This window comes from Cynara cardunculus, assembly GCF_001531365.2.
Source record: "Cynara cardunculus var. scolymus isolate 2C chromosome LG 15, CcrdV1, whole genome shotgun sequence".
Classification (NCBI taxonomy): domain Eukaryota; kingdom Viridiplantae; phylum Streptophyta; class Magnoliopsida; order Asterales; family Asteraceae; genus Cynara; species Cynara cardunculus.
This window is the reverse complement of record NC_037542.1, coordinates 2,022,301-2,037,573: the sequence shown is the minus strand read 5'-3', so window position 1 is coordinate 2,037,573 and position 15,273 is coordinate 2,022,301. Positions and strand designations below refer to the sequence as shown.

The following is a 15,273-nucleotide window of genomic DNA, read 5'->3' as shown; positions in this document are numbered from 1 at the left end:
AATTCCCCATGTGGTAGCAGATACCTTTCTTATAAACTCTGTATATGCAAAGGTGTTATTTGATTATGGTGCCAATTATTTATTTGTATCGCCTTTATTTGCTGAGTATTTATACATTAATTCGGTGCCCCTTGACTATGCCTTAGTAGTTGATACTTCTAACAATAGTCAAGTATCTGTTACCCATGTTTTTAATGACTGCTAAATAGAGATTGAGGGATGTGGGTTACCGATTTGTTTGTTCTCGATGCTGATGAGGGAATTCGATGTTGTGGTGGGTATGGATCGGTTAGCAGAGAATCAGGCCAACATTGTGTGTAATAAAAATATGATTAGCATTGATTTACCGGGGAAGGGCCGATTTTGATTTATGGTGATTGATGGGATCATCACACCAGCTTGATATCTGTTATGAAAGCCCGAAAGTAGGGCTGTAAACGAACCGAACGTTCAACGAACCGTTCAGCGGGAAGTTCGTTTATGTTCGTTTATTTAATAAATGAACGAACATGAACAAATTTTTTTGTTCGTTTAGTTAAACGAACGAACAAGAACAAGGGTCTTGTTCGTTCATTTATGTTCGTGAACGTTCGTTCATTTACCGTTTGTTTACGTTCGTTTATATTCGTTCGTTTATGTTCGTTTAAATATTAAATTTAAGGGCAAAATGCACAAAATAGCAATCTACTTTCGTAAATTTCTTTATTATAGCATTGTACTTTCAGTTTTTTTTATTACAGCAATGTACTTTCAAACTATTTTTTATTAGAGCATTGTACTTTAAAAAATWTACCCATTATAGCATTGGGTAACCTTTTGATTTAAATTTACCCATTATACTAGGTTTTCATGCCACCTCATTGTCCACGTAGGCTGTCCACATGTACTATAGTGATGTGACTTACATCATTGTACTTTCAAAATTATTTTATTATAGCATCTACTAGTTCTTATTAATATTTAGACATGTAATATTTAATAAATGTATTAAATGAATTAAAAAATTTAAATTATTTATTAATATACCAATATCAATAAAATTAGTAGAATACAACTTATTTTGCTAACATTTTTAAAAAAATATGTGTTTTTTGAAAAAAAGAAAATAAGAATTGTTCCTTTTTTACCAAAAAAATACTATCTTTTAAAGAATATATTATATTTGTTCAAAAACTTTTTACTTGACGTATAAATATATTAAATTAATTAGATTTTTTTGAATTATTTATTAATATAACAATATTAAAAAATTATAGATAACAATTTATTTCGTTAATATTTTAAAGAGAACTTTAAAAGATATGTATTTATTTGAACAACATAAAATAAGAAAAGTTACTTTTTTTACAAACAAAATATATCTCGAAAATAATGTTYCATATTTATTTAATAAATATTTTCCTCTAAGAATATTTAATTTGAATGCAACTTAATAAGAAAAAATAAAAAAAAATGTTTTTTAGATCATAGCAATGAAAAATGAAATTCACTAATAATAATTTGAAATATGTTTTTATTTTAATTTTTGTTAAGTCATCAAAATGATGTGGCATCCACATCACCTCATTAAAGTCACACAAACAAAAAAGTCAAAGAGTTAACCGGTTTAAAAGATAGCATGTTACCCATAGCTATTATGGGTAGATTTTTTAAAGTACAATGCTTTAATAAAAAATAATTTGAAAGTACATTGCTGTAATAAAGAAAAACAAAAGTATAATGCTATAATAAGAAATTTTATGAAAGTAGGTTGCTATTTCATGCATTTAATCCTAAATTTAATATATAATATTTTATTTATTTACTTTGAATTCAAATAATATTTATTTATGTTCGTTTAACCCGTTCGTTTAGCCCGTTCGTTTATGTTCGTTCATTTAGCATGTTAACAAACAAACATAAACGAACACGAACAAACCTTATTTATAAACGAACGAACACAAACACAAAGATTTTCGTTCGTTTACCGTTCGTGTTCGTTCGTTTGTTCGGTTAAGTTAAACGAACGAACATGAACAAGCCTCCGTTCGTGTTTGTTCGGTTCGTTTACGGCCCTGCCCGAAAGTGTGTTCAGAAAGGGTGTCAAAGTTTTCTAGCTTATGTGGTCGATTCAGAGGAAAAAAAAAGGTTAACAAGAGTCTATCCCAGTCGTCTATGAATATCTCGAGGTATTTTCTGATGATTTGACTAGTTTACAATCTGATCGATCCGTAGAGTTTAGAATTGATATAACGCCTGGGGCAGCACTAGTGGCCAGAGCTCCATACCGTTTGGCACCGTCTAAATTAAAAGAGCTAATGACCCAGTTGAAAGAATTTCTTGATAGGGGCTTCATCAGACCAAGTACATCTCCTTGGGGTGCTCCCGTGTTGTTTGTTAAAAAGAAAGATGAGACGATGAGAATATGTATTGATATCGAGAACTGAATAAACTGAAGATAAAGAATATATATCATTTGCCAAGAATCAATGATTTGTTTGATCAACTAGTTGGAGCAAATTATTTCTCCAAAATTGATTTGCGGTCATGGTGTCATCGGTTGAAAGTTAGAGACGAAGATATTGCCAAAACTGCATTCTAAACTAGATACGGATATCATGAGTTTCTGGTCATGTCGTTCGGTCTAACAGATGATCCACGGACGTTCATGGATTTAATGAATAGAGTATGTAATGAAAATTTTGATAAATTTGTTATTCTATTTATCGGCGATATACTTAGATACTTACGATCAGAAGCTGAGAATGCCAAACATCTTTGTTTAATTCTTAAACTTTTGAAGAAGGAGAAATTGTACGCAAAGCTGTCCACGTGTGAATTCTGGTTGAGGGAAGTCCAATTTTTAGGTCATATTGTTTCTAAAGCGGGGGTAAAAGTGAATCCTGCAAAGATTGACGCTACTGAGATATGGGAAGTACCGAGAACCCCCATCGAGATTCGTAGTTTCTTAGGTCTGACGAGGTACTATCGGAAATTTATTCAAGATTTCTCACATATTGTTACAGCTTTGACCAAGCTGACAAGAAAGAATGTTAAGTATGAATAGGGAGAGGACTAGATTAAATCCTTCTAATTGTTGAAAGATCGATTATGCAGTGCTCAGATATTGTCGTTACCAGATGGGTCAAAAGATTTTGTGGTGCATAGTGATGCTTCAAATCTGGGTCTAGAATATGTATTGATGCATAGGGGGAAGTTATTGTATATGCTTCTAGACAATTAAAAGATCAAGAGAAACGGTACCTTACGTACGACATGGAGCTTGCGCCCGTCGTTTTTGCTTTGAAGAATTGGAGGCATTATTTATTGGGGACCAAATGTCAGATTTATAATGATCATAAAAGTCTTCAACATTTGTTTGACTAGAAGGAATTAAATATGTGACAAAGATGATGGATCGAATTGGTGAATGATTACGATTACGAAATCCTTTATCACCCTGGGAAGGCAAACGTGGTGGCTGACGCACTTAGTAGGAAGAAAAAAGGTGGAACAATTAAAACCATTGTGCTGAGAACAAACTTAATCCCCGACATTCTCAATGAAATTTTAAGATGTCAAAGTGAAGCCGTTAACTTTCAAAACTGAAAGATTTGGTGGAGTAATATCAACCTGACAAAGAACGATAAATGGATTCTATGTTTCCAAGAGAGAATTTGGGTACCACGTTTTGGGGACAACCATGAACTAATTCTAGATGAAAGTCACAGGTCGGGATACTCGATTCATCCAGGTACCAATAAGATGTATAAATATTTAAAACCAATCTATTGGTGGCCAGGATTGAAGAATGATATTGCGAAATACGTAGAGCAATGTTTGACGTGTGTACAAGTAAAGATTGAACATCAACAACCATACGGGAATTACTGTCTTTGGAAATTCTTGTGTGGAAGTGGGATCATATCATAATGGATTTCGCCCATGAAGTTACCGCGAACTCCAAAGGGGTATGATGCCATATAGGTTATTATAGATCGTCTAACGAAATCTATGCACTTTCTACCAACTAAGGAGAATTATCCTTTAGAAAGGCTTGCGAAGATTTATATCGAAGAAATAGTGACTCGTCTTTGTGTTCCCTTGTCAATCGTCTCAGATAGGGACAGTAGGTTTACCTCTAAGTTTTGGAAGATCTTTCAAAGATCTAGTGGGATCTTATAACAGGTTGAGTACGGCGTATTACCCTCAGACAGACGAGCAGGGTGAAAGAATAATTCAGACCCTCGAAGACATGCTAAGAGCTTGTATTATCGACTTTAGAGGATCTTGGAAAAATCATCTTCCTTTGATCGAATTTGCTTACAACAATAATTACCATTCCAACATTCAAGCGACACCATATGAGGTTTTGTATGGTAGAAAGTCTAGAACGCCATTATGTTTGAATAAAGTAAAGTAGAAGTAGTTAGCTGATCTGGAGATTATTTAAATAACTACTGAAAAGATAGATCAAACTTGAGAGTGAATTAAAATAGCTCAGGACCAACAGAAAAGTTATGCCGACAGATGTCGAAAATCAATTGAACTTATGGTAGGAGATTTTGTAATATTGAAGGTTTCTCTTGGAAAGGTATTGTAAGATTTGAGAAAAGAGGTAAGCTCAGGTCAAGGTACGTTGGGACATTCAGAATCTTTAAACGGGTTGGGTCAGTAGCATATCAGTTGGAGTTTCCTGAAGAACTCAATGCCATACACAACACTATTGGTCCCAACCGGATCAACAAGAGCTTATAGGTAACAGTTTGTAGAAGGGGAGGATGAATACAAACACAACAACTTTCACTTTTTAAAAAACTTATATTGATAAATAAGATCAATACATATTTTTACAGATTGTTTACGGAAAAGATAAGATACAGAACATATCTAAACAATCAAAGAAACACACAAGTTACAGATAGCAATAAAGAAAAGGCTTGCTAAAATAAATATTTTAAGAAGAATTGTGCTTTTTCTTTCTTAGAGTGGATATCTTTCTCTTATATAGAGAGTTAGAGGGAGGAGTATCTTCTTGGGTAAGATCTTCAAGGCAAGGAAGCTTGGATTGAGGTTAGAGAAGATTGCTGAGAAGAAAGAACTACTCAACTATATGCAATTCAGAAGGTACAAAGCATGTGGTAAGCTTTAAGAGGTGAGCTTGTCCTTTGTAATAGATATATAGTCTTTGGTCGTATATGAACAGTAGGCTTTCACAAAGTAGGTAATCACGCTTGTAGACACTAGAGTGACTCTGTACAATACTTTACTTTGAGAGGTATGGGTTTATCCTTTGTGTGTAGAAGAACAAGACAAAATCTAATCTTGTTCAATAAGATTTATTTGATCGCTAACACTAAAATGATGCTGGAGGTCTCATCAGTGTTTACTGAATCTTGAGTAGATTTCACACTTGTGTATACGAGCTTGTTAACACTGAAAAACCGCATCAGATCATGAATTTGCTTGTCTCTATCTTTAGCTTCTATCTTCAATATCGCTGAAGGTTCTGTGATGTGAGTTTTGTCTTCCTAAAGAATACTTGTTTCTGAAGAAATTACAATACATGTTCAGATATCACTGAACAGACTCAGTGATGATCGCTAAAACTGAATACAGAGATAGTACACTTCGTAAGGTAAAAATGATCATCATTAAATCACTGAGAGAGAGGATCAACATTCTCCTCCTATTTGATGATGACAAATAAACATAAAGAAAATTGCTTTAGCTATTACAGTAAGGAAAATGTACTAGTAAAATATTTGTCCCTTTTAACTGTTTTGGGATCTTTTTCTATGATATAGTTTACTATGGAAATTTACATTAATTGTAAAGGTTTACAAGGAAAGAATAAACTTACACAATATTAATAACTGGAAACTGAAAGCATATTCACTTACTAGAACGATGTCAACGAATGTAAGAATAAAACAGAACTCATAAGTACGTATCCCATTTACTCTTTTTAGGGATCTTTTTCAGTGAACCAATCATTTATTGAAATACTTTACAAGAGAAAATATTATAATGACTAAAATCGGTTTTGGTAGGCTTAAAAAATAAAAGCTATACACTGAAAGAAAATATAAGAAATACAATATTTACAAGACTGAAAGGCTTACTAAACTAGATTGATGAAGTTGATGTAATCTGGAACATCTTCTCCTAGCATCTTTCTTCTGAGCATTTCCTTTCAAATCTTACGGTCCATCATTTCTCCATATAGATCATCATTTATCTAAGTTCTTAGATATTCTAAGTGATTTATTGGACAGAGATGGAACTTAGATACTCGCTGAAACCTGTATTGACCATCATAGTCAATAAACATAAGTCCATATTCAGGTTTCACATGCATTGTGTTGGGTATATAAGGACCCTCTTTTAGGTAGTGACATATTCAACATTGAGATATCTGACTTCTTTCTATCCTTGAAGAGTTCATCCACTGAGAATTTTGTTTCATACTCATTCTTGTTGGATGGACCATCTTCAGGTTCAGAAAGGTTTTTTCTTTGAGAGAGCTTCTGTGGCAGAGAAGGAACCTCGACAATCTTTGACACCTTGTTAAATAATTCATTCACAAACTTCTTCAATGTAAGGTTTGTTCTTGGATTTGGAATTTTGGATAGCCTGTCGAATATCGAGCCATTCAAAGAAACCATACTGACTGAGGAAGGAGGGGTACTCAGTGACAACATCATTGTTCTCTTGGAATATGACCATTGAAATAAGAAGAGCACCATCTTTCATTTGACCACTGATAGTAACGTTTGGAATTTTGTGAGGGCTCATTCTATTTTCGATACTTTCTCTACACCAGTTGAAGTCACAATCCTTCAGCTTCAACACTCGTTAACGTTCTCGTTCAGCTTCTGCTAAGAGTTGGGCTTGAGCACTGAGAAAATATTTTCTCTTGAATTTCCCTTCAGCAAGTTCCTGATCAGCTAGAGTCTTGGCTAACTCCAAGCTATCTTTAAGTTGTAGTTGATGTTTCTTCATCTTTTGTTCAGCACGTAGAGATTATTCACGTTCAGCTTTTGAATGAAAATCAAACTCACCATATCCAGAGGTACAAAGAGGAATTTTACTCTGGATTAGTCGAGCTGACTTATCAGCTGAGCCATCCTCAGGTCTTCTTCAACTTCTGAACACACAGGTTGTCTAGACCACTTCCTTGGTACTATAGTGTTGATTTCACCATCATCTTCATCGTCCTCTAGGGTTTCAAAAGATAAGAGATGGGTTGAGAGACCATGAGGGTTTGTTGCAGAGAGAGATAGAGGAATATGGGTATAAGGTTCAGTTTATGAGGAAAGAGGTATAAACCTGGAGGTGTCTGCATCCTTAGATTGACTAACTACCCCAAGAACTAATGCAAGGTTGTCTTCAGCCACTCCTTTTCCTTTGCCTGAGTAGTGTTGGTTCCCTGGTGATTTCTCCCCCTGGGAAGCAGGTTCCTGAAGGATATTCCTTTTGTTGGTTGTCTTGGTATGATCTGGACGCAGAAATCATCGTCATCATCATCATCTTCATCATCATCATTATCATTACCACCAAGATCAGTACCTGCATCTGGAAGTTGAGGTTCAGAATCCTCATCATCATCATCGTCATCTTCATCACCAACATTTGGAAATGCAGAGGTGGAAGGATGAAGGTCTTCATGGTTAGCAGCAGCAGCAACAATTACCAAGGCATCATCATCACTGATGGCTTCAGGGATATTCTCCCTAGTATCCTCACCAGCCGAATTCTCCATAGCGATATTCTCTCCAAGGTCCTCGTTAGATTTCTCTCCCTCTTTGTCATCATCAACATTAACAGCTAAGAGAGGGCGGCGAGATACCAAGTCTTCCAGCTTGTGCTCAATAGAAGCGATAGATTCGACTTGATAAAGGTTGAACTCATCGATCTAGTCTAACTGATGACGATCAGCGATAATGAAGGAGCGTTCATGGACTGGTGCTAGTTGCTAAAGTAGATGGAAGATCCGTTCAAGGAGCTCACCATGCCTGGTAAGCTCAGCCTGAATATCTTCAGCTTTGCTAGAGAGTGCAGCGACAGCTTTAGAATTATGTTGGATTTTCATCTTCGTAGAGTTCAGCAATTATTTGACTTCACACACCTCAGCTTGGATATCATAGAGGCCGTGAGTGAGGTCATCCGTTGAGGGCATTCCCTGGTACATTTGATCCATCTTTTCGAGGATGGTTGCAATGATAGGGAGTAGCAGCTTGACATTCTCAACCATGTCATAGGTTTTAGTCTTGGCGACTGGGGAATCATTCTCCAAAGGACCTATAAAAATTGGAGAGCGTTGAGCATAAGAGAGCCCATTGTTTGTAACAAAGAAAGAAAGGGAGGTTTGGTGTATACCATATGGGTCATCAGCAGTATCTGAAGGATTACCGCTGGGCATTTCAAATGTGTTATCATGAGGATCAGCATCATGTATCTGAGGAATTTCAAGAGGAGCATCTTCAGGTCCTGTGATGATAGCTTCACCAATGGTGGGGACAACCTCCATGGGATCATCAGCACGTGAAATAGAGACCAAAGAAGGAGGGGATGAGAGAACAGTTGAGAATAGAAGTGGAGAATCATCAGTGGCTACACTGGTATCACACATTCAGTGATTTGAGTCCCTGAAGTGGTTGGGATAGGAGCCACAAATATGACAGCAATAGAAGAGATTGCTGAAGAGGTAGGGAGGGTTACAGCAGATGCCTCGAGGGTAAGACGAATTTCAATAGTTGAGACCTGTTGAGAGGACTCAACTAGATTGGATGGCTTCCCATTTTTGGATTTCTTAACCCTCTTTGAGGGACTAAGAGGGGCTTTATATGGTGTCCTCTTTCGAGAGGATAAGGTTGTAGTAGCGGGGATAGACTGGGGGGTTTTGCCACAGTCGTAGCTACTGAAGAATAAAAAGAAGAACAAGGAAGAAGAAGAAGAGGAGCATTGGCTATTCTTCATGCACTTGAGCTTCTATTCAAGGTGCAGAGGGGAAGATAATGTTGTGGAATAAGTTATCTAGCTACATTCTATTACCGATAGACAATTAGTTCCGAGACTAAGAGATCAAAGTAGAGAGTCCATGGAACCACCTCTGTAAAGGCGAGGCCCAGGTATTTTTTGGGTAATCTTCTCCTGAATCAAGATGGTTCCTCTTGATCTTGTGATGTCCAAATCGAGTTGGGCATTTGAGGAACCCTCCTCTCCTGCACATTCTGCGTGTTCGACAGGAAAGATTGCCACAGTTCGGATTGTTCTCTGCAACTCGGGAATATGAAGTTGGAATGTTAACAACACTATGAAAAAAGTAAACTATGGTTTCCCACTGATATGATCATAGGTAGCCGGGGGCGAGTCACAAAATCCAAGAATTCCATCCCATGCGCCAGTTTGTGGATCACGGTCTCACACATTAATCGTGTTTCAGCCTGAGTTGTATGAGGCAGAAACTCGGTCTCTAGTTTGATGGTTGTACGTGCTAAAAATCTGGTACATGGAGCAAATAGACCAATCTTTGAAGGCTTGGTCCTGTGATCAAGAATTCTTGATCTAAGTCGACAGATGGGGAGGTCACTCTGAGTGGGGTACCTGGTTGCAAGGATCCAGGCTAGAATCTCACTCAAGAACCTGGTGTAGGGGACCACCTTTTCTCGTTGATGCTTGTTCAACTTCAGTACCAGATCATCAAATATGAGTTTTGCGAACTTGACAATGATTTCTCTGATCACTAAACAGCTAATGTTCAGCACCACCCGACTTGCTTGATCTTGGCCACCAGTCTTTCTACCTATGCACTGAATAAAGTGCAAAAACAGGTATTGCCAGACCACAGACATACTGTTCTTCTCAATCTTTGTCAGCGACTTGTTGAGGTCAGTGTTGGAGTCTTTATTCAGAGGCTAGTCGTAGACAATATCGTCCATAATTTTGACGATATGCTCAGTGTCTGGATCTCAATCATAGGGAATAGACTTAAGAAGTCTGAGAGCATTCTGAACAGTTGAGAAGCCAAAACTCACTACCATATGGTTGATCTCACAAAATATTTGGACAATAGAGTTACCATTCTTGTCTTGCACCGTCTTTGCTTCAGCAGTAAACCAGAACTGCCTTAGGATGTCCTTCACCATTACAGGTTGAAAGGTAAGGGAATATCCTAGAATGGAGTTCTTCATAAACTTAGCAGCATCTGCAAACTATGGTTTGTCTGCAAGTATGTCCAAGAATGCTATGTGATTGTTGGGTTTGAAGGTGATGTCTTCCAAGGCAAAGTTCACGCTTTGAGCAGCAGCCATTTCTTTAAAAGGAAAGACCTGAAAAATTGGATTTGTGCACAGACTAATGTTAGAAAACACTTTAGAATAAAGTTTGAAGAATAAACTTTCTTTTGAAAAACCAGAAGACATTAGGGTTTTCAGGAAGATTAGGGTTTTAAAAACTTGGTTAAATTAAGAAGAAGAATGATTTATAAAACTTATTATTTTTATTTAAAAGAAATATTTTTAAATAACAAACAAGTTTTTAGAAGATTAACAGCCAAAAATAAGAAGTTACAAACCTGTTTCTTGAAAGAAGAATAAGAAAATTGGTTTGAAGGGGCTTTCTTGGAGTTCTTACTAGCAAAATATATATATATATATATATATATAGAGAGAGAGAGAGAGAGAGAGAGTTTTTTGTGTTCGTATAAGAGAAATATGTGACGGTAAGAGAGATATATATAGGTGAGATGAGAGAGAAAGATGAGGGAGAAAAATCATGTTTCGAAAAGATGTGTAGTAATGAATTTCTTTGCAAGTTATTTTAAGGTGATTAGGTAGAAAGGGGTAACGGATCACGTGTGTTAGAAGGCCACGCATGACACCATAAAAATATTTAATGACATCATAAAATATGACTATTTATTATCCTTTTTCTTTTAAAACATAATGATCACTGAATAAGAAAAGTTCAGCGATAGTTTTAAGCTTCCTTTAAAACAAAAGATCACTTATTAAGGAAAGATTCAATGATAGTTTTAAGTTTTTAAGAAAAAAAAATACCTTAAGAGTAAGATACATTTACTGAAGAGTTTAGTGATAGGAAAAAAAACACTGAACATCATTTTTAAAACATTTTAACCACTGAATAAAGAAAGTATTCAGTGATGGTTTTAAGTTTTGAGAAATAGAAGAGATAAGTAGACATACCTTAGAGAGAAAGATATATTTACTCAAGAGTTCAGTGACAGATTAAAATCATTGAATCATTTCACTATGTATCACTGAGTATTGCTTAGAGCTGTAAGAATTAATCCTTAGCGTTCAGCATTCCAAGTTCATTGATTAAAATATTAAATCTTATTTCATCAAGAGGCTTTATAAACATATCAGCTAGTTGGTACTCAGTGGATATGAAGTGAAGTTCAATATTACCATTCATAACATGATCTCTGATGAAATGATATCTGATCTCAATATGTTTGGTCTTAGAGTAAAGTATAGGGTTGTTTGCAATTGCAATGGCACTGGTGTTATCACTGTAGATAGGAATCTAAGGGAGCTGAAGATCATAATCACTGAGCTGATTTTTCATCCAAAGAATTTGGGCACAACAGCTTCCAGCGGCTACATATTTCGCTTCAGCAGTTGATGTGGACACTATTTTTTACTTTTTACTTGTCCAGCTCGCTAACTTTCCACCTAGAAGTTGACAGCCTCCAGTGGTTCTTTTTCTATCAATCTTGCAACCTGCAAAATCACTATCCGCATAACCGATTAGGTTGGAACCTGAGTCTTTGGGATACCAAAGGCCCAGATTAGGAGTACCCTTAAGATATATGAATATGCGTTTTACAGCAATCAGATGAGATTATTTGGGTTCAGACTGATATCTTGCATATAGACAAGTAGAATACATGATATCAGGTTGGATAGCTGTAAGATAGAGCAAGGAGCCGATCATTCCTCTATAAGCAGTTACGTTTACAGGCTTTCCATGTGGATCCTTATTCAGCGTTAGAAGAGGAACCATTGGATTCTTCATAGATGAACTGTTGGTTAAGTCGAATTTCTTCAACATATTTCTGACATACTTACTTTGATATTTAAAAATTCTTTTATCATATTGCTTAATCTGAAGACCTAGAAAGTAAGACAGTTCTCCCATCATGCTCATTTGATATTCTTTCTTCATGCGTTCAGAAAAGCGAAAACACAAAGAGGGATTAGTGGAACCAAATCTAATATCATCAACATAAATTTAGACTAGAATCATATGACCCTTGACTTTCCTAAGAAATAGAGTCCGGTCAATCTTTGCACAGATGAATTTCTCACAGATGAGAAATAAAGAAAGGTGTCATACTAGGCACGAGTGGCCTGTTTTAACCCATAAAGAGCTTTACCCACTCAATAGACATGATGTGGATATTTTGGGTCAAGAAACCCTGGAGATTGTTCAACATAAATTTCCTCCTGGAGTTTTTCATTAAGAAAAGCGCTATTTACATGCATTTGGTAGACTTTGAAGTCCCTATGTGCAACATAGACTATGAAGAGTCAAATAGCTTCGAGTCTAGCCACTGGTGCAAAGGTCTCATCATAATCGATGCCTTCTTATTTCCTATATCCCTGAGCAACAAGACGAGCCTTGTTACAGGTTACATTTTCTTGTTTATCCACCTTATTGTGATAAAACCACTTGGTGTCTATCACACTTTTTCTAGATGGATGCGGGACAAGGTACCAAATTTTGTTTCTATCAAACTCAATGAGTTCTTCTTGCATTGTAGTGACCCAACTTGGGTCAGTGATAGCCTCACTGATTTTCTTGGGCTCAACTAAAGAAAGAAAGTTGATAAAGAGATAAATATTACGTAGACCTCGACGAGTTTGAATACCTACACTTGGATCACCAAGAATTTGATCGATGAGATGATCTTTCATCCATAGTTGAACTGGTATGATATAGATTATCACCTTCTGAGTTTGGGGGTTTAGGTACAGACGATGAGGCTTCAGCAACAGAGTCTTCAACAACAACTTGAATTTCCAAAGGAGCCTTAGTGAGCAATTCATTTACTGAGAGAGGTTCAGTGATTGAAAGAGATTCAACAAATAAAGGATCAGTATTGAAGTAAACGGGGTATGTGACTAATGGAAATAACAACAATCATTGAAGAGGATTCAGCTTTGTTATTAGTCGTTTCTGGAATGATAAATGGACCATAGTCAGCTTCAGGAAGGTCAGCGTTCGGTTGATCGCTGAAGGAAGCTTCAGGTTCTCCATAGTGAGATATCATTCAGTTGTCTAACTCTTCATCATCTTCAGAGATGGGTTAGAGTTATCTGATTGAGATTCATCAAACGTGACATGAATAGATTCTTCTATAGTTTGTCGTCTTTGTTGAATACTCTGAAGGTTTTGGATACTAAAGAATATCCAAAAAAATTCTTTCATCAGCTTTGGGTTCGAACTTTTCAAGATGATCTCTGTTGTTTAAGATATAGTAGGTACAACCAAAGATATGTATAAAGCTAAGAGAAGGGTTTTTGCTGTGGAAGAGTTCGTAAGCTGTCTTCTTGAATCTCTTAATGATCAACGACTGATTCTAAGTAAAACAAGCAGTATTGACAGCCTCTGCCCAGAATTGAATAGGTAGACGAGATTCGCTGAGCATTGATCGAGCGGCTTCGATTATCGTTCAATTTCTCTTTTCAGTGACCTCGTTTTATTGTGGAGTTCTCACAGCTGAGAAGTTGTGTGAGATTCCTTTGTTCACAAAGAAATCATTAATGGTATCGTTTTTTTAATTCAGTGCCATGATCACTCTTGATAGATCGTACTTTGATGTTGTTTAATACTTCTATGCACTTGACGAACGAGTTGATTTTTTCAGGTGTATTACTCTTGGATTTGAGAAAGAAAACCCAAATGTACCTGGAAAACTCGTCAACAATAATGAGCATATGTTTCTTTCTAGCTATGGATTGTACATTGACAGGTCCAAATAAATCTATATGCAGTAGCTGAAGCGGAGAAGTCATTGAAGAGATTTGCTTTGACTTAAAGCTAGCCTTTGTCTGCTTTCTTTTTTCATACGCTGAGCAAAAAGATTCCTTTACATAAGAGTGTTAAGGAAGGCTAGTGACAAGATCTTTTCGAGACAGCTCATTCAGCGTCTTGAAGTTGAGATGAGAAAGTCTTTTGTGCCATAAACAGTTGATATCTAAAGAGGCTTTAGAGTGAAAACAACTATTCTCAATGAAGGGAGAATCCATGTTCATGACGTACACGTTCTCTTGATGAGAGCCTGTTAGAGCAAGGTTGTCATCTTTGTCAAATACGTAATATGAATTCTTAAGAAATTTAACTTTGAAATATTTATCACACAATTGACTGATGCTGAGAAGATTATGCTTCAGTCCTTCAACATATGCAACACATCTGAAGGTGGTTTCACCGTTGATTAATATACCAAAGCCCTTGGTATATCCTTTTCCATTTCCTCCAAAGGTCACGGAAGGGCCTCTTTCATCTTTGTAGTCTGAGAGCAGGGTTTTGTCCCCTGATATGTGTTAAGAATTTAACACATAAAGCGCTCATTTTACGTCTTTTTAGTTATAATAATTTCTTTTCATTCCCACTTTGAGTCCTTTTCATTTATTTCTTTATACTTTTGTTATTATGAAGCTAAATATTGTGGTTGACTTGTTGGTATGTGCAATTGAAGCTAAATGAGAGTTTTTTTGTGAAAACAACAAATGCTGCAGCATTGGTGCAGCGTCGACCTGATTCATACACGACTTATTGGAGGGCTTAATGAACAAGACGCTGGCTTTTTGAAGATGGAGGACAGCTGGAAAAAGCTGGATTTTTAGTGGAAAAATCAGATGTAYTCTTTAGTTAGGCTTATGTACTTTTTAGTTAAACTTTGGTTAAGGATTTGTACTTTCTAGTTACACTTTTGTTGCTTTGTAACTAGCTTTTAGAAAACTTAGCCTACAAGTATTTTTATTTTGTCTTCTAGTAACCCCTTTTGGGTATAAAAAGAGGGCTTGGGGTGCCTTCTAAACCATCCTTCATTGGATTCTTCATTGGATCCCTTAATCTTTTCTCCATCTTTTCTCCATCTTTTCTTCCATTAGCTAGTTTTTGTAAACCCTCTCCAACGGTGTTCTTCATTTAAAGACTTCAAGTTCTTCTTCATCTTTTTCTTTATTTACTTTCTCGTCTTTTATTTTCCGTCATTTATTTTCTCGTCCTTTACATTTCCGCTATTTACATTCCGCT

The 15,273-nt window shown here is 36.2% G+C and overlaps 1 protein-coding gene across 1 annotated transcript; it reads right to left on the bottom strand.

Moving 5' to 3' along the window:
* Positions 1–7,354: 7,354 nt before the first annotated feature.
* On the bottom strand, positions 7,355–8,614 carry LOC112527521 (coiled-coil domain-containing protein 1-like). Its single transcript, XM_025138204.1, has 3 exons — positions 8,362–8,614; positions 8,111–8,283; positions 7,355–7,897 (listed from the first exon to the last, which is right to left on the bottom strand). Exons 1-3 carry the CDS (start codon positions 8,612–8,614, stop codon positions 7,355–7,357), a joined length of 969 nt encoding a protein of 322 aa, XP_024993972.1.
* Positions 8,615–15,273: the final 6,659 nt, after the last annotated feature.